The sequence below is a fragment of the Clinocottus analis genome, unplaced genomic scaffold (assembly GCF_023055335.1).
Source record: "Clinocottus analis isolate CAN_PGR_092001 unplaced genomic scaffold, fCliAna1.0.p SCAF_6, whole genome shotgun sequence".
Classification (NCBI taxonomy): domain Eukaryota; kingdom Metazoa; phylum Chordata; class Actinopteri; order Perciformes; family Cottidae; genus Clinocottus; species Clinocottus analis.
The window spans coordinates 20,730,906-20,758,870 of record NW_027176218.1 but is presented as its reverse complement, the minus strand read 5'-3'; the positions used below and the strand labels follow the sequence as shown (position 1 = coordinate 20,758,870).

The 27,965-nt window shown below is 41.6% G+C and overlaps 2 protein-coding genes across 2 annotated transcripts; both read left to right on the top strand.

Annotated features, from left to right (window-relative positions):
• The first annotated feature begins 1,655 nt into the window (after positions 1-1,655).
• On the top strand, positions 1,656-3,814 carry LOC137804533 (ribosomal RNA processing protein 1 homolog). Its single transcript, XM_068603826.1, has 2 exons — positions 1,656-1,832; positions 3,040-3,814. The coding sequence occupies exon 2, from the start codon at positions 3,057-3,059 to the stop codon at positions 3,591-3,593; it is 537 nt and encodes a 178-aa protein (XP_068459927.1). The 5' UTR covers positions 1,656-1,832; positions 3,040-3,056; the 3' UTR covers positions 3,594-3,814.
• Positions 3,815-10,798: 6,984 nt separating this feature from the next.
• Positions 10,799-27,401, top strand: LOC137804084 (aminopeptidase Ey-like). Its single transcript, XM_068603055.1, has 21 exons — positions 10,799-11,099; positions 12,146-12,452; positions 17,039-17,185; positions 17,416-17,545; positions 18,501-18,627; positions 19,313-19,467; positions 19,883-19,996; positions 20,107-20,250; positions 20,425-20,490; positions 20,648-20,713; positions 20,806-20,972; positions 21,672-21,748; positions 22,933-23,066; positions 23,180-23,235; positions 24,099-24,246; positions 24,378-24,469; positions 24,967-25,074; positions 25,181-25,348; positions 25,453-25,593; positions 26,517-26,598; positions 27,252-27,401. The coding sequence occupies exons 1-21, from the start codon at positions 10,799-10,801 to the stop codon at positions 27,399-27,401; spliced, it is 2,880 nt and encodes a 959-aa protein (XP_068459156.1).
• Positions 27,402-27,965: the final 564 nt, after the last annotated feature.

The following is a 27,965-nucleotide window of genomic DNA, read 5'->3' as shown; positions in this document are numbered from 1 at the left end:
ATCAGTGAATAAAACCCGTTTTGCATACACATGTTTCTCTTGACTCAGTTTGCGTGTTTGTTTGATCTGAACAGGATCAATACGTTGATCGAGATCACATACACAGTTGTTCTGGAAACAATTAATGGAATGGTTAAGTAACAAATCCACAGCACTACTTGCTGATATTTATAAAAAATAACATTATTGTTTAGGTTTTTGGACGCAATGATTCATAGATGGAGAATCTTCAAAGGATATCTTCAGAGGCTCCAAGCTTGACAGACAGGGCAACTGCAATTAGCAACTTCACATTGAAGACATTTTGTCTTAAATAGAAAAGCTGTTTAACATTTTAAAATGTTTGATGTTTCTGGTTAAAACCTGTTTGAGACAGGAGAGGCTGTGAGAAAACTAATCGTTACATGAAGTGGTTTGGTCTTTTCAGAATAATGTGCTTCATGCTGCAATATTTAATATTGGGACATATATTATTATATTGTTCTGGCATAATATAGGTCAGAATGGGAACACAGTATAAAACCTCAATTAGATCACTGAATGGGTCCGTTTCTGTATTTAAATCCAGCGCGTTTTCTTCAGTCGGACAGCGTCACTGTTTCAGTTTTTCAGAATAAAATAAAACATACAAATAATCATAAATGAAGCTCTATTAGGAAGACTAAACTCTGCTGTCATCTTTCGGGGCGTCAACTACGACAGCTGTAGATCAACTGGTCTCTTCTGACAAATAAGCACAACGAAACACTGACGTTGTCAGCCAATCATCTTGCTCCTTTCTATGTAGACATGACTGTCTTTCTACTTCAGTTCATCCATGTCGCTGTTACGCACCCTGCACCTCTAACCAGTCTTCATCAGATCAATCAGCTTCATCAACTCATCATCATCCTCATCATCACCACCACCAGGTCTAGACTCCAGGGGGGATTCATGGTGTTGCTGATCGGGACAGACGGCCCTCAGTTACAGATCTCCTGAAGAGTCCAAGCGCCAAAGACTCCCTGACTTTATCATCACATATCATCTGTTAACAATAAACAATGATCCGTACTTTATTCGACTATTCTCTCCTGATCGAAATGAACTTTTATGTTGATGGTTTTGGAGTTGATCAACGAATCCACTAAAAGAGGAGAGGATGGTTTCAATAAAGAGCTTCACATTGGAAGGGAATTTATTGGCATGAGAATAACACGTTTTCATTGTGGAGGCAAAACAATAAGTAAAGATCTATCAGATTTCTGTGTTAACATTGTAAAAGTAAACGTTATTACGTCGTCAAATTACAATCCACATAAAGTTTGCTATCTGTATTTAACACATCCATAGCCATTAGGAGCAGTCAAGTTTTATTTTAAATACGTGTTGCAGAGACGGGTTGTGTAATGTTTACAACTCATAGCTGTACTGAATAGCACCAGATCACTGACAAATACAATAAAAAAAAAATACATATTTAACAAATATGATCAAAATAATGAATATGTCTCTCTTTCTGTATTGCGCAATCGCACGCAAGGACGCACGCACGCACGCAACCTGTCAGAAATTGCCATGGAAACTGGACCGAGGCTACTTCAGGGCCGCGGCGGTTCTGGATCTTCCCTTTACACTTTGGACTTTGACACGAGCAGCTGAAAACCTCCCGTGAGCCCAAAACTGTGAAGACAACTTTGAGAGACACTTTGAGAGAGAAAGGAGACTTGTTGGCGAACAGAACTCTACTATAGAGCAAAAGGACCCTGAAGGACTTCAGCGGTCTGAACATCGAGCGAGAGACAGAGCCCTGCTGAAGCGACCCGGCTGTGAGCTGGACCAGAGCTGTGCAGGTAAGACCACTTTTACATTTAAAAACATCTTCTTTTTTTATTTTTATCGTCAATGTATCCCTTTAAATTCTTAAAAGTGTTCTCTGTTTAGAAATCAATGATTTCTAGGTTAAAAGTCTCAAGGTTTAAAAGTTTTAAGGTTAAAAAGTCACTGAATATTGTCAAGCCTGTAAAATAATATTTAATCGACAGAATTTCTTAAAAATTGCAGGAGATGGGTGGAGTGTGTTAACTATTATCATGGAGGTTCGAAAACCCGGTTATTTTGTGTTTTAGGTATCAAAACGTCGAAATTTAACATGAAAATGTCAAAAAACAAAATGGCGCCTGAGCCATTTTTATGGAATTCTTACGTACGTTCGACACGTGACCTGCAGGTGACTCTGAGTTGGTTTGTTTTGACTGTGGAAACGTGACTTATTGTACAAACAACTGCTCCTTTTACGTTATCATATTAAATAACTGATTTAGTTAACATCTAACATTAAAATTCACTTTGCTCGTTGTTGAGATATGTTTTTGGGGGACAAGAGAGATATCTGATATGTAATTATTGGACTGCATGTTCACGTGATATGAACCTCATAAACTGAGAGAATAATGGGTTATAAACTCAAGAGGTGATTGTGGTCATGTTGGATTAATATCACCATGTTTCGCCATGTTTATTGCAAACTATTAATCGATTTGTTCACACACACTGAAGTCTTGACAAGTGTTTGGTGCAAAATAAATGTCTTTGCTGAGAGCTCATGAGACTCAACTGTCAGTTAATTGACCACAAAAAAAGCCTTGAAGCACTCTTAATGTGCAGTTTAGGATTCAAGCTTGTTAATTACAAGGCATACTATGTTGTTTGGGACTTATATGAATAGTAATACTGCTGACAAAATCAATAACAACAATAGTTATTATCATTGTCTTTTAAATCTCTCTCTATCTATGTAACAACTATAATGTTCATCATTAAATGTCACATGCATTAAAATTGCTTCTTATTCCCTCATCTGTTGAAACACAGAGGAAGAACTGCGTTGTGTTTTGATATTATTGTTAAATGTTTAAAGGCACAGCCTCTTGTGTTGTCTGTCGTTGTTATGCATATGCTGTCTTTTTTTAAATATTTCAAAATTTGATTATTGCACATTGTAATCCAGAAATATTTAATGTTATGGGAAATTCTTACGTTTGAACCTTCCCCTCTCAGCTGGTGTGAACGACATCATGGGAGATGACGCAGGAGTCCCCGTCTGGATCCCCTTTGACGACGAAGGTAATCAAGGTGAGTTTGACGTTGCATTGGTGAACGGTTATATGATGTTTGGTGTTTGGGAACACGGGGTGTTCATTCCACAGCGCCTCCCTGGTGAACATCTACAGGACGACGAGCAAGAGGAAGACAACTGGTGGGACAACGAGGAAGACAGGGAGAGCGAAGATTCCGGATACGGCTCCTTCTCGGAACAAGAGGAAGCGGACGAAGAAGAGGAAGACGATGAAGAAGTGGTAGAAGAGGAGGAAGAAGAAAATGAAGATGACGCGGCGCCCCCAGGTCCCCAGAGGTCAGAAGAGTCTGCTCCCTCCACGTCGGGTCTCGGATCCTCCAAGAGGACCAGAGAAGAGGACGACGAAGAGTCTGCACCCTCCACGTCGGGCCTTGGATCCTCCGCCAAGAGGACCAGAGAAGAGGACTACGGAGAGTCTCTCTTTGGCTCCTTCAGAAGATACTGGCAGAGGGATGAGGACAGCGACTCGGACTGAGACCGACAGCCTGTTTGCTGCAGGATTGTAAAACCTTTATGTCTGGCAGGACTGATAAAGCGCCAGACAGCCTTCCCTTGCGTCTGGCGGGGTTGGCAATAGGTAGCACCCTGCAGCAGAGGATTTGGTGCGGAACGTCCTGAAGAAGCTCCGCCCCCAGTTGTGTACTTTGGAGTTTGGCCTTGAAAGTTTGGAAAAGTCAAGATTCCCAGGAACATCATTTCACTCGCTCTGTTTATTTGTATAGTTAGGTGAAGCCGAACCAGACAGATGTGCAGTAAAAACTACTAAAGTTAAGAAAAGTTTCCAAGTCTCTTTTACTCAGGTATTGATGGTCGTGATACAGGAAGCAGCAGCCAGGGTCTCCTTGAAGACGGAGCAGAGGAGAAGGATGGAGGACTACAGGACCAGATGGAGAGCGGCGGTCGCCTTTCTTCCAGTGGGCGGAGTAAGTAATTCCTCTCCAGCAGTTCAGAAGTATCAGTAAAACGATTTCACCAATGGAGGCCAGATTCAACACAACAATGTGAAGGTTGTATAGTTGAGTTCAAAAGTATTCATCTCTTGTGTTTGTGTCTCACAGGGCAGGACTCCTCAGGTCTCACTCTCGGGCCAACTGAGGGTGGAGTTCAACCAACCCGTCATCCCAGGACCCCCCAGACCCACAGCAGACCTCTGAACCCTCTCAGCACCCCAGAGAGTCAGAGACCCAGTGAGTCCGGTCCTCCCTGCCCCTCCACCCCGACGCCACCAGCCGAGAGGACGAGGACCGTCCCGTCCCCACCAGCACAGAGGACTGAGTTTGTCTCCATCTGCTTCTTCTGTGCTGGTGGGTTCAGGAAGCTCCTCACACACACAGGAAGCTCCTCACACACACAGGAAGCTCCTCACACACACAGGAAGCTGTCAGCAGCTGTTTCATCTACTCAGAAAGCAAAAAGGAGACTGATGGTTCAGGCTGATCGAGAAATAATCATTCTGAAAGTTTTAAAGTATTTTATTTGTCACATAGAATATAGCATGCTCATGTAACCTGTATGTACAGTATTTATACCGTTTATTTACCGAAGGTCTTTCTAGATCTGTTATTAGAAACAATATCATAATATTTCTGATATAATTAAATGTAGGACAAAATGTATGTATATTTAATATCTTTTTGATTTCCATTTGACTCAAAGGCATTACTGTTATTACTGGTAAGCATTGATATTTGTAACATTACATGTTGATATAAATAAAATGGTGGAACAGCCAGCAATGTGCAGTATAATTCTTCCCAATTGTATTCAAATGAACTCGTAAACGTTTGTAATCTTTACTGATCGTGTACCAGAACAGAAGTTGATGATACATACATGAAGGTGCAACGGAACAAGATGTGACCTTAATATGTAAGAGGGAAACAACATGGGAACTTAATTAATTAATCATGTTCATAACACTGCTGTCGCTTAATTATAAATGAACATCATAGAACTTTACACTGGAGAGGCATAACAAAATAAAGAAATATAAAATAACTACACGGTACATTTGTGTTTTTACTTTGCAACAGAGGTCCGGATCAAAGAGTTTTGTCAGGTTCATACTGTCGGCCTAAATAGATCAATGAATTATTTGAGAGTCATTGCAAGATATGAAATATAAACGATGAGATGAAAGTTCCTGTGAACGTGAGACTCAGTCAATATTCTTTAAGTATTGCAGACAGTCTTAGTATTACTAAGATTGTCTGACTGTAATACTTAGACAGTATTACAGACAGCCGCTGTCGCCCCCTGCTGGTCACTCCAGATGCTGCGCAACGTGCTGGGGTTCATTTCAGGTAACATGTATGTGTTCATAAAGAGAGCTGCAATGGTTGCACACTGTACTTTTGTCCTGAACAACCTTCTATAGTGTGTTTTCCAAAGTACAGTTATTGCTTAAAGTGTTTCATATTGTTGACATGATCGATGTCAGACATGAGTTGTCATAAAAAATTGAACACCTACTTTTCACCAAAGCATATTCAGAATCTGTTTATGAGTTAAAAATGCTCATTATCAAAACATAGTTCCAATTTTTGAAAATAATAATATTATTCTGTACATATAATAGTCAGTAATGAGCCAGGAAAGTATGATCTTTGTAAACTTTCAGAGATAAAATTAGTTTTTTTTAACTAGTTTCACAGAGACCGTAATACACAGATACAACAGCATGCACCGAGTCAACACCATTTCAAACACACCTTTTTTAGATCTGCTTTTAATGTGTAGTTAATGCTGTGATTTTATATGATGTCCTTGTTTTATGTTGATTTCAACCATATAAAGCGACTTTGAGAATTTTGAAAAGGGCTATATAAATAAAATGTATTATATTATTATTTCAGGAACTTAAAGAATGTTACGAACACAGAGCACTTTTTCCTTCCACAACAGTGTAAATCCAGTTAAACAGTGAACGTCAACTACTAAGCACAGAGATAGTATGGTACCAGATGTGGTACCAGCTTGGATTGTCCACCAGGTGGAGCTGTGGCGGCTCTGCACACCACTGATCACATTTTTCTGCCAAGTCTGGGGGAAGCTGCTCATCCCAACCGATTCCCCTCTCATAGTCCTTGAAACAAACAATCAAATATAGTGAATGGAGTAAGGAAACGGATTGGGTCAAAGACTGTCAAAGATGTCTGTAGCACACTTCTCTTTGTGTTTTCTTTGCTCTTTGCACTTTCCAATAATCCCTTTAAATCAAACACACAAAACTCCAGTCCCCTTTCTGTCCACTTGTCTCTCAGGTCTGGTGAATTTGTCACTGATTTGCACAGGTTCATGCCAGCGTAAGACAAAATCTCCTTTGCTGTTGTGGTAACTGGTTTCATCCACATCACATGAGCTAGAGATAAAACCATCTCTGCAGAGGGACTCTCTCAGTGCCGCCACTGTCTAAGGCTGTTCCGCTTCATACCGCTTCATATGTTTTCTTATTGTTGCAGCTAACAGGAACGGGCTGAATGACACTCCAAAAAAACACTCATTGTCATGATGCGCAGCTCATTTTCACAGTCTGCGGTTGGAGGTCCATGTAGCCACAGGAACCTCACAACATCTTTGTCTCTTTTTGCTAGTTCCATCTGTAAGAAAGCCTTGGTGATGTCTGCCGTAAAGGCTATCTGGTGGACTCTAAATTTTCAGCACATAACAGATTTGGGTTCAGGTTGGGCCCAGCCAGGAAACAGTCATTGAGGAGTGTGATGAAGCATCAAATACGACTCTCAGTTTAGTTGTCACTACATCTTCACAGCATGATGTGGCATGTAGTACTTCACAACCTCAGTGTCGTGCCCCCGTTGCCTATTCAACCAGTCACCACTTGAATGCTCTCTTGTTTTTTTCTGACGCATTTAATTGAAGACAGTTTCCAGTGGTAAAGTCCATCATGTTTATTCTTACCACATAATAAAAAATAACCGCATCGACAGAACCTAGTTGCCGGTACTCAAATCATAAAATCAACCATAAACACAACGCTCCCATAAAACGGTCAAAAACTGTTTGCCTTCCTCACGATCAGCAACGCCTGACCCCAAAGCCTCTCCAATTATAAAGGGCCGACAGCCGTAGCAGTCAGCCTTGCGCCCCCAGTGGTGGGAGGTTTGATCTGCCACTGAGATGTGCTCTGGTACATCCTCGCAGATAATCTTGTACGACATCGTTGCACCTTGTGCACAGCGTTGCATCCATTTAGTCTCCTCTTGAGGCCTTCAAATCGTCTCCTTGCAACTCTGAAGTTATTCGGGAGATCTGGTCTGTCCGGTCGCCATCCTTGTCCTTTAAAGTCTTCTGAGAGTTCTAAAGAGCTTCTGTTTCTTCTGGGCTCTGGATTTTGTTCATGAAAAAAATCTCTACGTCCTAGAAGGCATGTAGTTGTCCTCTAGGGAGATGTGCATGCAATTGGCATCGGTTACACTGGACGTGGTAACTGGACCCTGCAGAACCCATCGAAGCTGCTTTCAACGGCTTTCAACTTGGCTCGTGATTCTGTTATCCTCTGCACTCTGCCAGTCACTATTTGCCAGTAATAGCCTGCTCCTATTAACACCGACACTTCTGAATCCTCAGCGCCCTCTGATGGAAAATCAGCAAGTTGAAGACAATTTCTCTTTAACGCCTCTAGTATTGGTTCGCTGGGGACCTTTATCACAGCCGTACGCACTTGAGCTGACAACCCCCACAGAAGATACCACAGCATCTGTACCACCGCTGTCAGCATCTAGCTTAGCTTCACTTTGATCACACACTGACTGGTGATGTCTGCGATGGCACAAAGCACACAAAACACCCGTGACTCTGCAGAATTTTGTGTTTTGGACTCAGGCACATGCAGCATCTTCCCAGTATTCATACTCCCTCCTTGACAGCAGCCACAGAACTGTCTGGACGGTGTTCGGGTTCATGGTTGGCGGTGTCACAATACACACAGGTCTGACAAACATTACTTGCTGTGTGCAAAGCTGTTGCTGAAGGCACGGTCCATCTTTGAGGTTTGTTTTCACAAACAGTGTCTGACTCACCAAAAGATCTGTTATACGGTATAAAGCCTCTTTGTTACCTGGTCTGGTGACATGAAGAGCTCTCTCTCTCTTCTTTGCACTTTGTTTTGCAAGAACTGGACGAGATCAAGCTCTTTCCATCCGCCACTGGAGTCTGACTTGCGGGTGTAATCTAGTGCAAACATGTGTCGCTGTGAACAACTCATGATTCTAGACTTCGGATCTGTATTTCACATTGGTCGTACAGGTGCCTGAGAGCTACAACATGTGATGATCTTTTCACAGGAGCCAAGTTGAGCAGTCTGGACACATGTGCACTTATTGCAATGTCCTTTCATCCAAAACGGCTCTGAAGCAGTTGTCGTCATAATTGTCATCCTTCATAGTTAGTCCTGCCGCAGATCTCGCAGCCGCTCCGGTCAGATAGGATCTCAGGTAAATGAACTTCATCATCAACATCATCATCATCATCATTCGCAATCGCAACACCTGGTAATAAATAAAGCCAATTCCCCCACAATCAATGTCGTCTCTCATTCGGACTGTGACCTGACAATCAAAGGAAGTGATGCTTTTATCAGAGATAAAAAGAATAAAGCCGCTGATGGTATCACATTAGCCAAGGTGTTTTTTTATAGATATTTTTATTGTTACCTTGATTCTATTGTAAACTCCGGCATCATTTCATGTTTCCTTTACGACAACTTGAAAAACTATTAGAGCCCCCTGAAGCAATGTTCTCGGCAGGATGTTCATGATGCAGTCTATCTCCACGGAGAGTGTCCTTGTGCATACTTAGCTTCATAGAACGTTGAGAATGTCCACATCTTTCTCACATGTTAGTGCATGCATTTTATAGATCCTTAAGGCCAGAAAAGGGCAATGAACTGCAGCTGACCTGGTGTGTTCCTCACTGTCACCACAGTAAAAGACAGATGTTATCTGTTTTCGGGTTTTACAATGCTGTCAAGGTGAAGGTAGTAGAACATCTCTGGTTTCACAAAGAGGGGAGTTGAAGACCTTGTGAATTGATTGCTCGCCATGATTTTAACAGTAGCTTTGTGTTGTTGCTGTTGTTTGCCTTTCTAAAGCTGTTTTATGGTTGAACCGTCTTCTGTCATGGCCCCCGAGTGATGCGGTGGTTTACATGTTGCTTCATCCGGCTGAAGGGAACAGCAAAGTTGGGGGATCATCCTCTCTGAGTTTCTTATTACAACTGACCCCTTTCACTTTTCAGAAAGTCACTTCCTCCATTGTTAATGTCACATTTATGTGCAGCTTAAGTTACAGTTCACTTTTTCATTTTCTTATGTGAATGTATTACTGAGACACATTTTGAATGAATGAATGTACAACAGGGACTCTCTGTTTCAGGTGAACGTGGTGGCTGGAGTGATAACGCAGTTACTGTAGGAATAAAATGGGTGTAAGTAGACGGATAAAGCCAGAGCAATCCATCATCTGGAGGAACAGCTATTTCTACAGGTTTTCTGAACAGGTATGAACCACATAGAAAGGTATTGTGATGTGGATGTTAATTTGAAAGAAACAAGGTCGAAGCGGCTGACTGTCACCTCAAATGTTATCATTCATTTAGCAATTCCATATAAAAGGATTATTCCTTCTTCAAAACATTTGTGAAATGATTTGAACTGAAAGGAAGTACAGATGGTTGACAGCTGCAAATTTATCTTTCATAAGTCCTCTCCCCTTCCTGTTTATTATGAAAGCTTTATAGCTATACGACCATAAAATGACATTCATAAAATGGTAGGATTACGGAAAAGAGCCTCTCTGTTAAACTTTAACTACAGAATAGAACATGAGATAAACCATTTGGAGATTACGAAGGATGCAGGGGAAAACAACCGTATTATTATTATAAGAAAAAATAATTTCATAGAGCTCAGAAGCCTGTTGCACCAGCTGATCATACATTTGACTCGCCTCCTACTGCTGCCTTTTTGGCCAGGCATCAATAGTGAATGAGAACTGATTTTCAACTGACTTATCTGGTTAAATAAAGGTTCACAATAATAATAATAACGGTATTACAGTATAACGACACTAACTGCAACATAGGACACTCTGATCAGTGGCCCCATCTCTAGATGAGCTATAACTAAGTCAACTGTACTCAAACGTCACAGAAACATCATTTTTTACAGTCTTGGTTCGACACTAAGCTAAACCTGCTGGTGCCAGCTCCATATTTTACATCCAGGCATAAGTGTCGGATTAATTTCCTCATCTAACTCTTGGATAATTATATTTCCCAAAATATCAAACATGCCCGACTGTCAAATGATAAACTTAATTGTGAAACTATTGCAGGAAATGCTTTTTGAAGAACTACATTAACACGCAGATGGATATCCTTGAAACACTTTGAAAGTTCTTCCTCTGGAAACTTGATCCCTCCACTTGCTTTTCTGGGCATTTATTTACAACAAGTGATGAGTACAATTCAGTAATTATCAGTATCAAGATATTTGACGGAGTCCATTTTGACGGGACCAGGTGAGGCTGATATTTACAATCCCACTGTTAATGTATCACCTGGTGCGATGAAGGGAGGGGAGATGCTACCCATGGCTACTTATAGAAGTTACACCTTCCACCCAAACTGTGACAGTGTGGGGCTCCAATACAGGCAGACAGCATGGGGAAAGGTTTTTATATCAGTAAAGCTGTTGGGATAGTGGGCATCATCCTGGGTGCGGGGGCCCTGGCTACGATCATTGCTCTATCGGTTGTTTACTCACAGGAAAAGGCAAAAAGTAATGATCAGGTCTCGCCAACGGATGGAGGAACAACTTCTATACCCCCTGTCACACCGTCCCCGTCCAATGAGCCTTGGGACAGGTATCGGCTGCCCAAGGACCTGGTGCCGGACCACTACAATGTCACCTTGTGGCCGCGTCTGAAAATAGATGTGAATACCGGACTCTACATCTTTACTGGTAAGGCCTTTTTACTCATCCCTGATCGTCTGGACCGAGATCACTTCCTTTGTCCAAATTAGTTGCATTCACCTGGTTTTCAGAGCCATCAGAAGATTTGTTTTTTTAATTTGATTTAAATGTGTGTGAATGATTAGAATCTGATGTGCAGGTAACGGAAACACACTGTCTGCTTGTGTCCTGTTTCCTGACTGCATGTCCTTTTATCCATTCAGTTTCTAATTGTTGTTGCTCTCCATTAAAAAACATCTCCAAATTTGGTGATTTTTACTTCTTTGGAAGTTTTCCTTTCATGGGTTGAGACTTCTTAAGCTAATTAACTATTTAAAAAACATTACAAAAAAACACAAAGCTTATAAAGAGGAATGTCTTTTCTCAGTTCATGACAAGTTAATGGATTGTAAAGTTTTCACAGGACAGCAAGTAAAGTATAAATACACTTATATGACGACAAAATGTAATCCACTGCTCTGTCTAAGTTTAAGATTGAACTGTCAAGCTGAAAGGAAAAATTGTATGTTATGTTTTCCTTATGAGTGATAAGTGCATCAGGTGTGGACAAAGGGACTTAATAATGCATTTGCTCATAAATGTAATAGTTATGGAGTGCTTGATATAAAGGGGTCATTGTCTCTGAAGTTTCAAATGGTTGCAAGATTGATCTAAAGGGAAGCAGAATAAACAGGATAGGAAAGTGTTAAAAACATTCCTCTAAGATTCTGCTTTTTTCTTGCAAATTACTGGAAAACATTTACCTCTTTGAGATTTTCTAGCCTTTTCAAATAAAACAACTACCAACCAACTCACTTACATGCGACTAGTAAGTGAACATTGCTTTGTTTTAATGGGTCACAACACTAAAAAAAGGTTGTGAACCGCTCTTCAAAGTGACCCAACCCGCATACAAAGATGATATCAATAAATTAAAGCTTAAATTCTGATTTTCAATTTCCACCAACTTGTTCAATTACATTCAGACAATTTATATTTGAGCCAATGGGTTTCTTGCAACTGTTGATCAAAGTTATTCCCTGTTTTTTTTTTAGGTGAATCCAGTGTGGTATTTAAGTGCACAAAGGAGACTGACTTGATTCTCATCCACTCCAACAAGCTGAACTACACCAAATTGGAAAATGGCCACCTGGCGAGGCTCACATCAGTCAATAGTGGGGTCAAAGCCCCCTCAATCAAGAATTCCTGGCTCCAGCATGTGACTCAGTATCTGGTCTTACAGCTGGATGGTAAACTCACGAAGGACCACATGTACCACCTCGACACAAAATTTACCGGAGAACTGGCTGATGACCTGGGAGGTTTCTACAGAAGTGAATACAAGGAGGATGGCGTAACCAAGTACGTGTATTTGGTGTCAGATGATGCACCTTGAAACATGGCTTGGCCTGAAGTGAGAACGAGAAGTTTTCGGAGGATACACTAACCAGCAATGACCAATAAGAAATAAGTTCTTATCCAATACATTGGATTGCTATTTTAGAGGATTAACCTGTCAATTATTTGGAGTAATTTTATAACTTACTTCATCAAATCATGTTCGGTTTGGACTTCATGATATCAGCCTGATTATAGCTCGAACCAGCAGTCATAGAACGCTGGTTCTGATCGGGAATGACAAAAGACTTTAGGTGCGACAATCAATTTTCATAGTTTTATCCTTTGTCAACACATTCTCACCCCTTCAGGGCTCTTACACTCCAAGCTATAACACTGGTATCCCTATTTAGTTGAATTTTGGAGAAGAGCGTGGTTGATGTTAACTTCACTGACCAGCAACATATTGACATGATTAATAACACCAACCACGCAAGTGACTAAGAACTGATGCGACAAAATGTCAATGGTTGCTTTAAGTTTTGCATGGGACAAGAACAGCAGTCTCCTAGTCAAAAGCAAGAAGGAAGTTCAGTATTTTTTCTTTAAAAAAAGGCTTTTCTGAACACAAGACAGCCAGCATCATACCCCAGCGAGGCCGAGATCTTCCCTGTGGAAACAAGTATGTGGCAAGTGTCGGTCAGGTGTCAGAACAGTGATTCATCGGCAGCGGTCAAGAAGCTGCCGAGCTGAGCGGGCGGGGCCAATTCGTGAAAACATCCATTTTTATGACAGGTCAGCTTCCGTTTTATGATGTTAATTGACTTACTTAAGACACCCATACTTTGTATACTGAATGTTGAACTAATGAATCTAAAAAAGTCTGAAAATATCTTGACACTCCCTCCGCTTAGATGTAGGTGTCAGGAGGTGACACGAGCTGCCAGTGCTAGTCAGAGAAGGGACACTAGTCAAGAGGAGTCAGAGGAGTGCCACTCGTCAGAGGAGTGCCTATAGACAGTCCTCTGACACCTCGTGCCAGTCCTCTGACGTCTAGTGGCAGTCCTCTGACATCTAGTGCCAGTCTTCTGACATCCAGTGGCAGCTCTTTGGCATCTAGTGCCAGTCCTCTGACATATAGTGGCAGTCCTCTTACATCTAGTGGCAGCTCTCTGGCATCTAGTGCCAGTCCTCTAACATCTAGTGCCAGTTCTCTGACGTCTAGTGCCAGTCTCCTGACATCCAGTGGCAGCTCTCTGGCATCTAGTGCCAGTCCTCTGACATCTAGTGCCAGTTCTCTGAGGTCTAGTTCCAGTCCTCTTACATTTAGTGGCAGCTCTCTGGCATCTGGTGCATGTCCTCTGACATCTAGTGGCAGTTCTCGGACATCTAGTGCCAGTCTTCTGACATCCAGTGGCAGCTCTCTGGCATCTAGTGCCAGTCCTCTGACATCTAGTGGCAGTCCTCTTACATCTAGTGGCAGCTCTCTGGCATCTAGTGCCAGTCCTCTAACATCTAGTGCCAGTTCTCTGACGTCTCGTGCCAGTCTTCTGACATCCAGTGGCAGCTCTCTGGCATCTAGTGCCAGACCTCTGACATCTAGTGGCAGTTCTCGAACATCTAGTACCAGTCTTCTGACATCCAGTGGCAGCTCTCTGGCATCTAGTGCCAGTCCTCTGACATCTAGTGGCAGTTCTCTGACATTTACTGGCAGTCCTCTGACATCTAGTGACAGTCCTCTGACATCTAGTGGCAGTCTTCTGACATCTAGTGCCAGTCTTCTGATATCCAGTGCCAGTTCTCTGACATTTGGTGGCAGCTCTCTGGCATCTAGTGCCGGTCCTCTTACATCTAGTGGCAGCTCTCTGGCATCTAGTGCCAGTCCTCTAACATCTAGTGCCAGTTCTCTGACGTCTCGTGCCAGTCTTCTGACATCCAGTGGCAGCTCTCTGGCATCTAGTGCCAGTCCTCTGACATCTAGTGGCAGTTCTCTGACATTTACTGGCAGTCCTCTGACATCTAGTGACAGTCCTCTGACATCTAGTGGCAGTCTTCTGACATCTAGTGCCAGTCTTCTGATATCCAGTGGCAGTTCTCTGACATTTGGTGGCAGCTCTCTGGCATCTAGTGCCGGTCCTCTGACATCTAGTGGCAGTTCTCTGACATTTAGTGGCAGTCCTCTGACGTCTAGTGTCAGTTCTCTGACGTCTAGTGCCAGTCTTCTGACATCCAGTGGCAGCTCTCTGGCATCTAGTGCCAGTCCTCTGACATCTAGTGGCAGTCCTCTTACATCTAGTGGCAGCTCTCTGGCATCTAGTGCCAGTCCTCTAACATCTAGTGCCAGTTCTCTGACGTCTCGTGCCAGTCTTCTGACATCCAGTGGCAGCTCTCTGGCATCTAGTGCCAGACCTCTGACATCTAGTGGCAGTTCTCGAACATCTAGTACCAGTCTTCTGACATCCAGTGGCAGCTCTCTGGCATCTAGTGCCAGTCCTCTGACATCTAGTGGCAGTTCTCTGACATTTACTGGCAGTCCTCTGACATCTAGTGACAGTCCTCTGACATCTAGTGGCAGTCTTCTGACATCTAGTGCCAGTCTTCTGATATCCAGTGCCAGTTCTCTGACATTTGGTGGCAGCTCTCTGGCATCTAGTGCCGGTCCTCTTACATCTAGTGGCAGCTCTCTGGCATCTAGTGCCAGTCCTCTAACATCTAGTGCCAGTTCTCTGACGTCTCGTGCCAGTCTTCTGACATCCAGTGGCAGCTCTCTGGCATCTAGTGCCAGTCCTCTGACATCTAGTGGCAGTTCTCTGACATTTACTGGCAGTCCTCTGACATCTAGTGACAGTCCTCTGACATCTAGTGGCAGTCTTCTGACATCTAGTGCCAGTCTTCTGATATCCAGTGGCAGTTCTCTGACATTTGGTGGCAGCTCTCTGGCATCTAGTGCCGGTCCTCTGACATCTAGTGGCAGTTCTCTGACATTTAGTGGCAGTCCTCTGACGTCTAGTGTCAGTTCTCTGACGTCTAGTGCCAGTCTTCTGACATCCAGTGGCAGCTCTCTGGCATCTAGTGCCAGTCCTCTGACATCTAGTGCCAGTCCTCTGAGATATAGTAGCATCTAGTAGCACTGGCAACTCGTGACACCTACTGAAATCTAAGCAGACAAAGAATAAAGATGTATTTTCGCATTTATTATACATAACATTCAGCCATAACCACTTCTATGTCTGATGATGCTTAGATCCTACAAAAATCTGATTTTCATCATTATAGCTGATTGCTGTAAATTTCCTTAAAAGTAGTTGTTTGTTAAGAGCGTATCTTTTTTTTCTCAAAACTAACACAATCGTTAGTAAATAAAATGAATGAGAAATAAAACAGTAGGTTGTATAAAGACATTAGGTGGTTTAGGTAACACAACTAGAATCATAAAACTGATTTGCAGCAGCTTACCAGTTGTAACAATAATAAATATTCTCAAGAACTTTGGCAACACCTGTTCAGCTCGGCAGCTTCTTGGATGCTGAATGAGTGATGCTTGTCACAGTTTTTACGCCTGACTGAACCTGACTGTCAGTAATCACTCTCACTCTTTCTCTCATATACAACACTATTGTTTGTTTATGTTTCTTTTCCTGGAAGTTGGTTGGAAGGGCTTCCTTCCCAATTACATCATGTGCATTGTGAAGACGAGTAGCTTTGATTGGTTGGGGACCAACATGTAGTCTGTCATGTCTCTTGGTCAAGTCACAGAAGGAATTTGTGACTCTAATCTGACATCTTTTTAGCTGACAATGTACTTAACACCTCACTCAAATTTTACTTGGACACAACATACAGCTACTTGGTTTTATAGTTTTAAAGAAATGGCCTAAACGGGCCCTAAAGCAGCAGTTTTGATTCAACATTTATATTTCTAATTGTATATCTTTCAAAACAATACACATTTTGCAAAAAAGACAGTGTTGGAGTTACTTGTACACCTATATACGCACACACGTTTAGTCTTTGAACTAATGTAGGCTGAACACCAGGCGGGCAAGCCCTAGCTTTGTACTTCACACAGGGTTTCAAGTGATAGGCATCTCATCATCTGTCTCTGTGTGAAAACTTCACAAAAGCATTTGGATATTTTGTTGTTTCATTAATCCATTGAAAACTGTCAAACCAATTTTGGCTAAACATCCCCTATTACCTGTGTTTTAATCAGTCGTAGGAACTCCAAATTAATTCTAATCTTTTTGTTCAGCAAAGTCTTGGGGAAAAAAATGTATATCTGCCAAAAAAATAAACCCACTTAAAATATATTTTGATCGTAACTATGAACATCCAGCAAGATGTTAGACAGATTCCCCAAAAATGCCTCCTGGAGCGGTCAATAACACCTTTTTGGAAAGATTAGGAACTAAAGAATCAGAATCTGCAACAACAAACAAAGCATTCGCTTGTTACGAAAGAGTTTCAGTCAAAAAAACTGTGTTCAAAAATGGAAAAATCACATATTTTATGCCAAAAGATTGTCTGAATGGGGCATGTTGGGACTTAAAAGGGGAGGGGGAGTTTCCAAAAGGTCAAACATCAAGTTTCATTTGTCTATTTTCTGTCAGGATTGTCGCTACTACTCAGATGCAGCCAACAGATGCAAGGAAGGCATTCCCGTGTTTTGATGAGCCAGCTATGAAAGCAGTTTTCTATATCACGCTAATCCACGACCATGGAACTGTAGCCCTGTCCAATGGTGAGGTGAAAGGTAAGTTGCACTGCAATTATAATTGGACAAGAATATTTTCAAAATTTCTGACAAAATCAATAGAATAAATGAGGAGGATAATGCTGGTCTGGTGTCTAAGGTTGTGGACAGCAAGGTGTGTAAAAGTGACATGTTCATAAGAAAAAGGGAATTCAAACTTAGTGAAAGGGATTCAAAATTCAAACAATAAACATGTTGGTATATTCTGTTTAATTTCTCTTCTACAGAATCAAGCAGTGTCACCATTGAAGGTCACAATGTGCAGAAGACAACTTTTGACCCGACTGAGAAAATGTCCACCTACCTGTTGGCCTTTATTGTCAGTGACTTTGCCTTCATCAATAATACTATCGATGGAGTTTTAGTAAGTGACTTTGCCTTTAAATTGAACCTAATTGATTTGATCATGTGCTGATGATGTCATGTCCTTTTTTATTTTGTAGTCCTTGTCAGAATGTTACCTGTGACTGTTGTCTGTCCCAGTGAGTAAGCCTCTCAACCTCTCTGTATAAATATAGTGTCATTTGAAGCTTTCTTTAGTTTTTTTTTGGTAAAATAAATATAATTTTGAACTGTTACATCTGCATTTGGGTTGACCCCTTAAACCACCCCGTGTCAGAACGAACCAACTAGTACCTGGAACCAGCCTGCAAGCTTTTTAAAAATCCCTTTTTGTTGGATCCTGCCATGGCAAACCCATGGCCGACCCTGATCTGCCTATTTTTCTGTAGCTATAGCCTGGCCATTACAACCAATATATGGACCCAGAGTGCAACTCTTTTGGTTAGCCCCACCAGGCTTTGTGTGGTCCCTGTGGCCACCAGAAAAGACACATCATGGATCATGAACATGACCCATGGTGTGGGTCCCCCTTGGCTTTTGGCCACCAGAGGAAGAACCTCAACCGCTAAATGAACCATGAACAGGACCCAGGTAAGGAGCCGCCCAGGCTCATGGTGGGCCTCGTAGCCTGAGGGGCAAGGTTCCTACCTCCAAGGTCCCTGATATGGAGGCCCGAACCTCAGGGCGCTGTAGTCCCGGGGTAATACCCCGATAATTGCAGCAAGTCTCCAGTCCACCTTTTGAAAAATGGGAACCCCCCAGTCTGGCCCTTGTACTAGACCTTCATGTTACAATGAAGAGGCTTTTCAGCCAAGAGAGTGCAAATTGTCAAGATCATTCAACGTTTGGGACTCCAGACATTATTGTTTGCTGTCAGAAATGCTTTGCACAACCCCAGAAATGTCTCTCATTCTGTCAGCAAATGGTTTCCCTTTAATTTCCTTGAGGCCAACCGAAAGTCTGTGATGTGGTTTTAGATTCGTATCTTCGCCAAGAAGTCTGCTATTGCCGCTGGTCAAGGAGAGTATGCTCTTAACAAAACTGGACCCATCCTTAAGTTCTTTGAGAGGTATTACAATTCCAGCTACCCTCTTCCAAAGTCCGGTAAGTCCACCTCATGATATGAGAAAATGTTCTGTTTTCATACCCGTTTTTCATGTGGTTTTGGTAAATGTGTGCTATCAAATTTGTTTCCTGGACACTTTTCTGTTGTTGCTGTAAGACACAGGACACCTACCAAGGTATTCATTAATGGGAGATCTAATCCGAATCCGATTTAACTGTTCCACTGCTGCCGTGGTCAGTAGTAGTTTGATATAATTTATGTACACAAAAACTACAAAAACCTCTCTTTGAAGTTATTGGCTGCAGCTATTTGCTGCTGTGTCTGAACACCATGTAAAATTATATTGCTCCATCTTTTCTTTTGACATCGATGCAAGATAGATACATCTAAAACAACTGTTTTTTTTTGATGATTTTCTTTTACTTCCTTGATATTGCTCAATTGTTTAACGTGCTTTTTACAAGAATGTTTGTGCCTTTCAGTTTAGACATTTCAGATGACCTTGCAAGATTACATAGAGTATCAGTCATTAACAGATAAAACTTGATAACTTGAACGTTATAGAGTCTTTAATGACGGTTGTAATCTATTTTCATCCACAGTATATTCTGGGCAATCTTCCGTCAGATCACATGTTAAAACACTTGTGCAGTTAGAACTTACCTCAGTAACTTATAGCAGTAACTCCACAGGTACCCACTAATAATATCTTGCATAATGCAGATCAGATAGCTCTACCAGACTTTAATGCTGGAGCCATGGAAAACTGGGGTCTGATCACATACAGAGAGACAGCACTGCTCTACGATGAAAAGTTCTCCTCCAACTCCAACAAGGAAAGGATCGCGACCATCATCGCTCACGAACTGGCTCATATGGTTTGTTAACACTGCAAACAATATCCCTTCACATTGTTTATTAAATCTTGCATAACAGACCCTTGACAGAGTTTGTACACATGTTCCTAGCAAATTAATTATTGGCAAAAAAAGCAGCGTGGATTTGACAACTCAAACAAATTCAAAAAAGGCACGTTATAAAGGAATTACAACCAGTCCGCCATTCAGTGGGATGATTTTCTCAAAACGTGGCATAAGAACAGCACCATCAAATAGTCAGTAACTGCAATACAGTAAACCAAGTCACCAGACAAGTTTTCAAAACCAGATTTTTGAGATTACAGTGACTCAAGTCCTACTCTCAAGTCTACAAGTTTAAGAACTTGTCTCTTACTTATTTTCAGTTCTTTTTTTGGCATAGTATTTCATGATTTTCTCTCTGCTGTCCCTTTAGTGGTTTGGTAATCTAGTGACCCTGAAGTGGTGGAATGACTTGTGGTTGAATGAAGGCTTTGCATCCTATGTTGAGTACCTGGGAGCACACGATGCTGAACCCGAATGGGACGTGGTAAGAATTTCCTTCCCACCTCATGGCCTCGATAATGACTGTAACGTAGGATGATGGTGACATTTAATCGGTGAAGCTTTGGCCGTACTGTCTTATTTGTCTCATAATAGAAAGACCTCATCGTGCTCAGTGACGTCCACAGGGTGTTTGCCGTCGATGCTCTGGCCTCTTCTCACCCGCTGTCCTCGAAAGAAGAGGACATCCAGAAGCCAGCACAGATCAGCGAGCTGTTTGATGCTATCTCCTACAGCAAGGTAACCTCATACACACAAACCTCAACAGCAGCAGAACAATTTCTGTCCATCTCTGTATCGAACATCAATCCATTCAGGTTATGCATTTCGTTTCTCTCTTTGACGACCATAGATAAATCTATTTTCTCTTGTCTTTCAATGATCTTTAAAAGCATTTAAAATGTGTTTGCTCAGGGAGCATCTGTTCTGAGGATGTTGTCAGACTTCCTGACTGAAACAATCTTCACGGCGGGACTACAGGTATTAACCTTACCGTAATTGTAATTTAGCTCACCTCAAATGTACTATTATTTTAATTAAGAAAATATACAATGTGTAATGCTATGAGAGCCGCAAAGCTTTTAGATGAAGCAGTCAAACTTTGAAAATAATATAAACATTTCTATCCACCCTGCAGACCTACCTGAAAGAATTTGCGTTTGGGAATGCAGACTACAAGGACCTATTTAGACATCTGAATACGGCATGTCCATCCCTATAGACTCCAGTCTCTAGTATCTGCCAACCTACTCTTTGATGTTACTTCATCTTTTTCTTATTTGTCTGCTTCCACAGGCTGCTCAAGGCATCACACTTCCAGACACTGTGGACAATATAATGAACACATGGGTGCTGCAGATGGGCTTTCCTGTGGTTACCATAAATACCATGACGGGAGTCGTGTCCCAGCAGCACTTTCTCTTGGATCCAGACTCTGAAGTCACCGCTGTATCTCCTTATAAGTATGTGCACGGTCTTTCTTTCATACTTCCCGCCCAATTGACAAATTAATTCAAGATTTTTTGTGCTCGTCTCGCTGCAACATTTTCACGGGTATGAGTTGTAAGTAAGGACCCAAACGCCGGCAATCGTATAAATAATATTTAATTCCAACAAGGATTCCAAGCACACAGGTACACAACAGGGCACACAACAGGACAAACAAGGAGACAGGAGACAAACAGGTTTAAATACAAGAGGGAGGTAACGAGCAACTGGTGGACACAATGAGGGTCGCGCAGGTGAAGGGAACACACAACCAGGAACCAGGTAGACAATCCCAGACAATCACCAGGGCAGGAAGTGCAGAGACACAGGGGACACAAGACTTCAAAATAAAACAGGAAACAGACAACGACAGTCGTGACAAAAAAACCATTACATCTACAGTTTAGGACAACACAATTTGGAATACTTCATTGCTACTTCTGCGTAAACTACGAAACTATTTTGGCTCCTGAATGTATAGTAATACTACTATCTTCAATATTATTATAAATTATACTATTGTCACAAAAGATTAGGCAAGTAAGACTTTTCTTCGACTAATTAATTCCTAATCATTTTTCATTTTCATATCATTATGATAGAAATGATATAGTCAAAGAAAAAAATGTTTATACCTATGCATAAATGAATAAAACAGTTGTTTTGTCCTTCAGCTATGAATGGATTGTTCCAATCAAGTGGATGAAAACTGGAACCGTACAGGAACCGCAATGGCTGAAGACTAAATCAGGTAGGAAAAACCAACAAGGAAAAATAAAACGACTTCTGCTGACAGTAAGTGTGAAATAGTTCTAAACATGTTGATGTCGTGACGATGGTCAAGACAAGACAGATTATATAAATATATTCCTTGACCGTGTCTCAGGACTTTAGAAACACCTTTTTCTCTATTTGACTGATTTAAAATAATGCAATGCAACATAAAAGCCAGAAAGAGAATAACCAAGTCTGACAAGAAAAGCAAACCTTAAACGAGGACAGAAGATGAGCAAAACCCCACAAAATGAATGGGTGGGCCGAGCGATTGTTCACTGCATTGTATAACCCTATAATGAACAAAATCGTGCAAGTACGTCAAAGCTGCTGAGCTGAATTGTCGTTTTCCTCGCTCCTCGATTGAACAGGAAGTGGTTCTACGTCGTCATCTTGACGGCCGTCACAAAGCTCTTCTTCTGCTCTGAGGATGTTTATAAGTCATTTAATCGCTGGAGTTTCATACCAGAGGGAAGACAATCACAGATGAAACTCAAAATATATATTAGAGTGTTTTCTTATTCACCATCTGGTCAAAAATATATGTTCAATATAGGTCCAAACAACAAAAGGACCACAAACAACTGTCTTTATTAATATGAGTTGTAGTTTAAAACCATTAAATCAACTGAAAACATACTATAATTTTAATCAATATTTTAGGTGCATTTTTATTGGAATGTTCGCTAAAAACTGTCCGGACCAGAAAACAACTCCATTAAACTGATCATGTTTACAGACAAACTCTGTCAGCTGTTAAAGCGACACACACAGAGGCGGCCGCAGTCATCAGAAACCAACGTCGCTTCACGTGACGCTTCACGTGACGCTTCACGTGACGCTTCACGTGACGCTTCACGTGACGCTTCACGTGACGCTTCACGTGACGCTTCACAGGAAAGGACGTCTCATGTCTCTTAAAACATGTTTCCTCACGTCTTCTCTCCTCGCTTGGTTTCCTTGCGTCTTAGTCCCTCCCACCAAAGAACGCAAGTTTGCGGGAAATGGGGATGCAATTTAGAGGGTGCAAGTCTCTAACTTGCATCCCTTGAGTCCATGGGTGAGGATTCTGGGAAACTGAGTCCAATGACTCAACCTTCAATTTCAGTGCTGGGTGCAAATCACGATAATGACTAACTCCGACCTCTTTTTCTTCTCCAGCCACAATTACTGAAATGAAGGCACTACAGACAGAATGGGTTCTTGCTAACCTCGACGTGGTGGGTTACTACAGAGTCAACTATGACCAGGGCAACTGGAACAGACTTATAGATAATCTGAGAACTAATCATCAGGTACATTTTAGGTTTACTCTGAAAAATGTGTGATCTCTGCTTTCCTATGCACACAATTATTCATCTGAGTTGTTGTAGTGTTAGTGACAAGGATAATGCTCTTCTTTTTAAAGCGTATTCCAGTTATTAACAGAGCTCAGTTGGTGGATGATGCCTTCAACCTTGCAAGGTAAGTCCTGTTAATACATGACAATAGATAGATGGCGTCAGTAATGAAGAGAATGATCATCTGGACTACTGAGATCATATGTAGAAGAAAAATCTAAAGAGAAATACTTTACAAATAGGTTTACACATACGATGAATTTGTCCTGGCGGGGGAGTGATGAGTAGGAGATTGTCTGGGGGTGACAGAGTCAGTCAGTGGGGGACCCGCTCAGGTTGAATTTCTCCTGCTGCCTCAGGAAGAACATCCACTGCTCGGTCCTGGGTTAAGGCTGATTTATACTCGGGTTTTACGCGGAGACCAAGACATGCAAGACACGCAAGGGCCCCCTTCCGTACTCCCATCCGCCATCTTGCGTGCTTGCATGCGTCATCCAAAATTTCTGACTATCCTTCACAGCTGCGCGAGCCTTTCGCAGCCCGCAAGACTGTGATTGGTCTGCATTTCCGGTTTCATAGCATAATACCGCTATTTTTAAACGCCACAGCAGAAACACGAACAATGGATCCCGTTGAAGAACGTTTGGCTGAAGAGGTCCGCAAATATGAGCATTCTTTGACGGAGTATAAGGACACGCAGATGGCGGTAAATTCCTTGAGGGAGATACCGGTGAACGTCGGTGTGTCAGGACTGCTCCATTGTCTTTCAAAGCGGCAGTCGAACTCGTTCAGCTCATCTGCCAGGCGAAGGTCATTCATGGAGTTTGGGGTTTTAGGCTTGTAGTTTGTGATCTTCCTGAGACATAAGCAGAGTCACTTGCTGAAGGCTGTTGTTGCCGTTTCTTAGAGTACAGGCAGCAACACCATTTAATACCATGCGCATTGTCAAATATCCCATTAATATTCTCAATTTTGTCACCCCAAAAGAGCAAAGATCGTCCCGACAGTACTGGCCCTTGATACCACCAAGTACCTGAACCAGGAGAGAGACTATGTGCCCTGGAAGTCAGCTCTGAATAACCTGGATTTCTTCTACCTCATGTTTGACCGCAGCGAGGTTTATGGTCCCATGCAGGTGTACTTTCTTTCAGACAAACATATCAGCAAAACATTTGAGCAAAAACCCAAATTATTACGTTTCTGATTCCAATCTTCATCGAATTATCCCATTTCTTCATCCCTGGCTTGCTTGTTGTTTTTTTTTAGAATTATCTGAAGAACCAGGTCACTCCTCTGTTTGACTACTATAAGAACATGACAGACAACTGGAGCAAAGTACCCACCGGACATATGGACCAGTGAGTATTGGAAAACACATGGGCATTTACTGTTCTGCTACTTTTTAAGAGAGGCAATAACATAATATGACATTCGCAAACTAGCAAGTTAAACATTAATGAACGGCCTTCGAGATTGCGGCAACAAAATTGAAGATCCCCACCTCTTGCATAACCACGTCTGTAGTTTACTTTATATTCACAGTTATGCAATTGCACCGCTTTTCTTCTGGGTCAGTTACCCCCCGTTACTTGTAATCGATCTTGTACATTTATGGATTTTCGAACCTTGTTCGCATAATGTTGGTAACATTTGTGTATTGTACGAGCTACCTGCCTGGAAACCTATTTTGTAAACTTGCTTGCGAGTCTTCATTCTCTCAGTAGTGATGCAAGTCTTTAGTCGCTCTGTAATAACGTGACTGTTTATTCAATCAGTAGGGATCTTGTGCAACAATCGTCTGTATTTGACGAGTTGGGAGTGAGTGCATCATCCTCCAAGTTTCTCCTTCCTCCAGGTACAACCAGGTGAATGCTATCAGCATGGCTTGCAGGACAGGCCTTGAGGAATGCCTCAGTCTGTCTAAGACATGGTTCAATCAATGGAGGAACACTGGTAAAAACCTGTGAGTATATCCCATCATGTGACATATTGTCGTCTTACCGTTTGAATGAACTGTATTTTTGGAGCATCTCTCTTTACAACTATGTTGTACTGTCATCTTGCTTCAGGATCCACCCCAACCTGCGCTCCACTGTGTACTGTAATGCTATAGCAGCAGGTGGCACTGAAGAGTGGGAGTTTGCTTGGTCAGAGTTTAAAAATGCCACCATTGCTATTGAAGCTGACAAACTCCGCTCGGCCATGGCCTGCACGACGCAACCCTGGCTGCTCAACAGGTCTGCTGACAGACAGCTTGTCAAAACTGTCACACAATGTACAGCAGCGGATAACTGACCAGTTACACACATATATACTCGCTGTTCTGCTGTCACCCTCTCAGGTACCTGGAGTACACTCTGATCCCAGACATGATCCGAAAGCAGGATGCCACCTCCACCATTGTTTACATTGCTAACAATGTGATTGGACAGTCTCTGGCGTGGGACTTTGTCAGGGCTCAATGGTCATTCATTTTCTCAGAGTGAGTACTCGATACGTTTCAGTTGCAAACATCACTTCGTTCCCATCAGACATATAAAGGCACCAGATTGTTTGTCAAGACTGCTCAGTATTACAACTTTAAAGGCGCTGAAATAAGCCTAACGGTTGTCGTGACTATGGATGTTTTTGGTAACATGTCTCTGTGACCCATGACATTCACATGCCCAATTGAAACAATTGTCCCGTACTCACTTAACAGGAGGTAGGCAGATTTACATTCAGATGTTTTATCAGTGGCATGTTTTATTGAGAGTGTAATTCAAGCCCTGCCTCAAATGGCCTTTGGTCTTGGCTCCACATAAAACATGCAGGCCACCTCTACTTGATTTAACCTCATACGAGTGCTCGTTCAGCGGTGCAGGAAACACACAGACCAATGAATTGAATTGAGTTTATTTTGTACTGCGCAGAATCACAAATTTGCCTCAGAGATCTTTACAATCTGTACACATACGACAGCAATGCATGCTGGTTATATTTGAGTCCGACCTGATCCCGACTTGCTTTGACTGTGCACACGCGGTCAACAATAATCTCACGAGAGCGAGGCGGCCGCAGATTCTTAGAGCCGGGCGCCGCAGTAGCTCTCCACCGACTGCCTGGCCCAGTGCATGATGGGAAACGCCTGGCTGTCCTCACATCTAACAGCAAACACCACGTGGAGAAAATTCTTATTTTGTAGTTGTCATGCCTGAACGCTTAATTGTTGCCTACTTATGTTTAATCTGAAAACATATCTCGTGTGGTTGGTGATACAAAATCGTAAATCTTTACAACACACATAAAAAGATTACATGGCTGTAATCAAGTTTTGATAAGTAAAGTCAGTATGGAGCGTTTCACTTATTGTAAAAGCTGTAATTTGCTTACGAATAGACTTCATTATCTGTCATTGACTCACAGGTATGGTGGTGGATCATTCTCCTTCTCCAACCTCATCAACGGAGTCACCGAACGCTTTTCCACTGAATTCGAGCTTCAGCAGGTCAGATGTTCAATGTCCACATTGTTTCATTAAAATGGGGTTGGACCAATTTCACCCAGAATTAAACAGATTTTTCAATCTATTTTAAGGGATTTTCATGTTTTAATTTCGCGATTGTGGTCTGCCTGGTTCATTTTGTTAGATTATACTATCATATATGTAGGTAACAGCAGCAAAGTCTGAATGTGGGGTATTATTTACATCATAGAAATGAAAATAAATAATATTATGCCAGGCCGGGAGACGTTTAGGTTATGGTGTGAAAAGATCCAATCCTTTCTGTGCTGCATTTAAATCCAAATGATCTATTTATATTAATATTGCTAAAGCCCAACAGATGCCAAAGCCAGTGTCTGCACACTAGTGCGGATTAAAACGCAGGAAAGCCTCATTACCAATGCAAAATTATAAATTACAAATTGCCTTTTTTAGATTGATTGTAAAAAATACTAGCACTTTCATACATTTCTGTCATTAAATCAGGTCCGAAGTTCCTTCAAGAAACATTTTACACTGTTACTATCTCTGTGTGAGCACACTTTTTTGACCCGTGTCACACACCTTGCGTTGTGTTATTTGCTGCAGTAGGATTTCATAAGACTGCATCACCTCCCCTGACAACTTTTAACCGTGTTTTCCTTTTTTTGTGACAGCTGAAGCAGTTTAAGGTGGACAACAGTGAGGTCGGTTTTGGCTCTGGGACGCTGGCAGTCGATCAGTCCATTGAGAGAACCGCCAGCAACATGAAATGGATCACAGAGAACAAGGAGAATGTTCTGAATTGGTTCAACAAAGCCTTGTAGCTCTGTATATACTTGTACGACATGCAGCGTACAGAGGTTATTTTTTCATCTTCATTTATTTAAATCTTGCATGAAAGTGAAAGAGACTTCATACAAGTTTCACAACAACTTTTTTTTTCACAAAACAAAATAATCAGACCCATACCTCTTTTTGTTTAATTGAAAAAAAGAAAACAAATCCTTGAAAGTTGAACTAAATATGAAAAACATTCTGTTAGACAGAGCAGGGAGGACTTGGGTAAGGATGCTTTTTGTATTGGTTTGTCTTTTTTTTTTAATTTTTTAATCACTCTCCTGAAATGACACAATTACAATATTAAGATCACATTTATTATTTATTCTTTTTTTTAATTTTTCTTTCAAAGCCAGTTTTTTTATTGAGGGTTGTTTTGTATCTTGATACGTCACAATAAATATTGTATTAACACATCACAATTTTTGTGACTTTTCAATCACACAATAATAATATTGTGATCATAGAGTGATTATATATATATATATATATATATATATATATATATATATATATATATATATATATATATATATATGTATATATATATA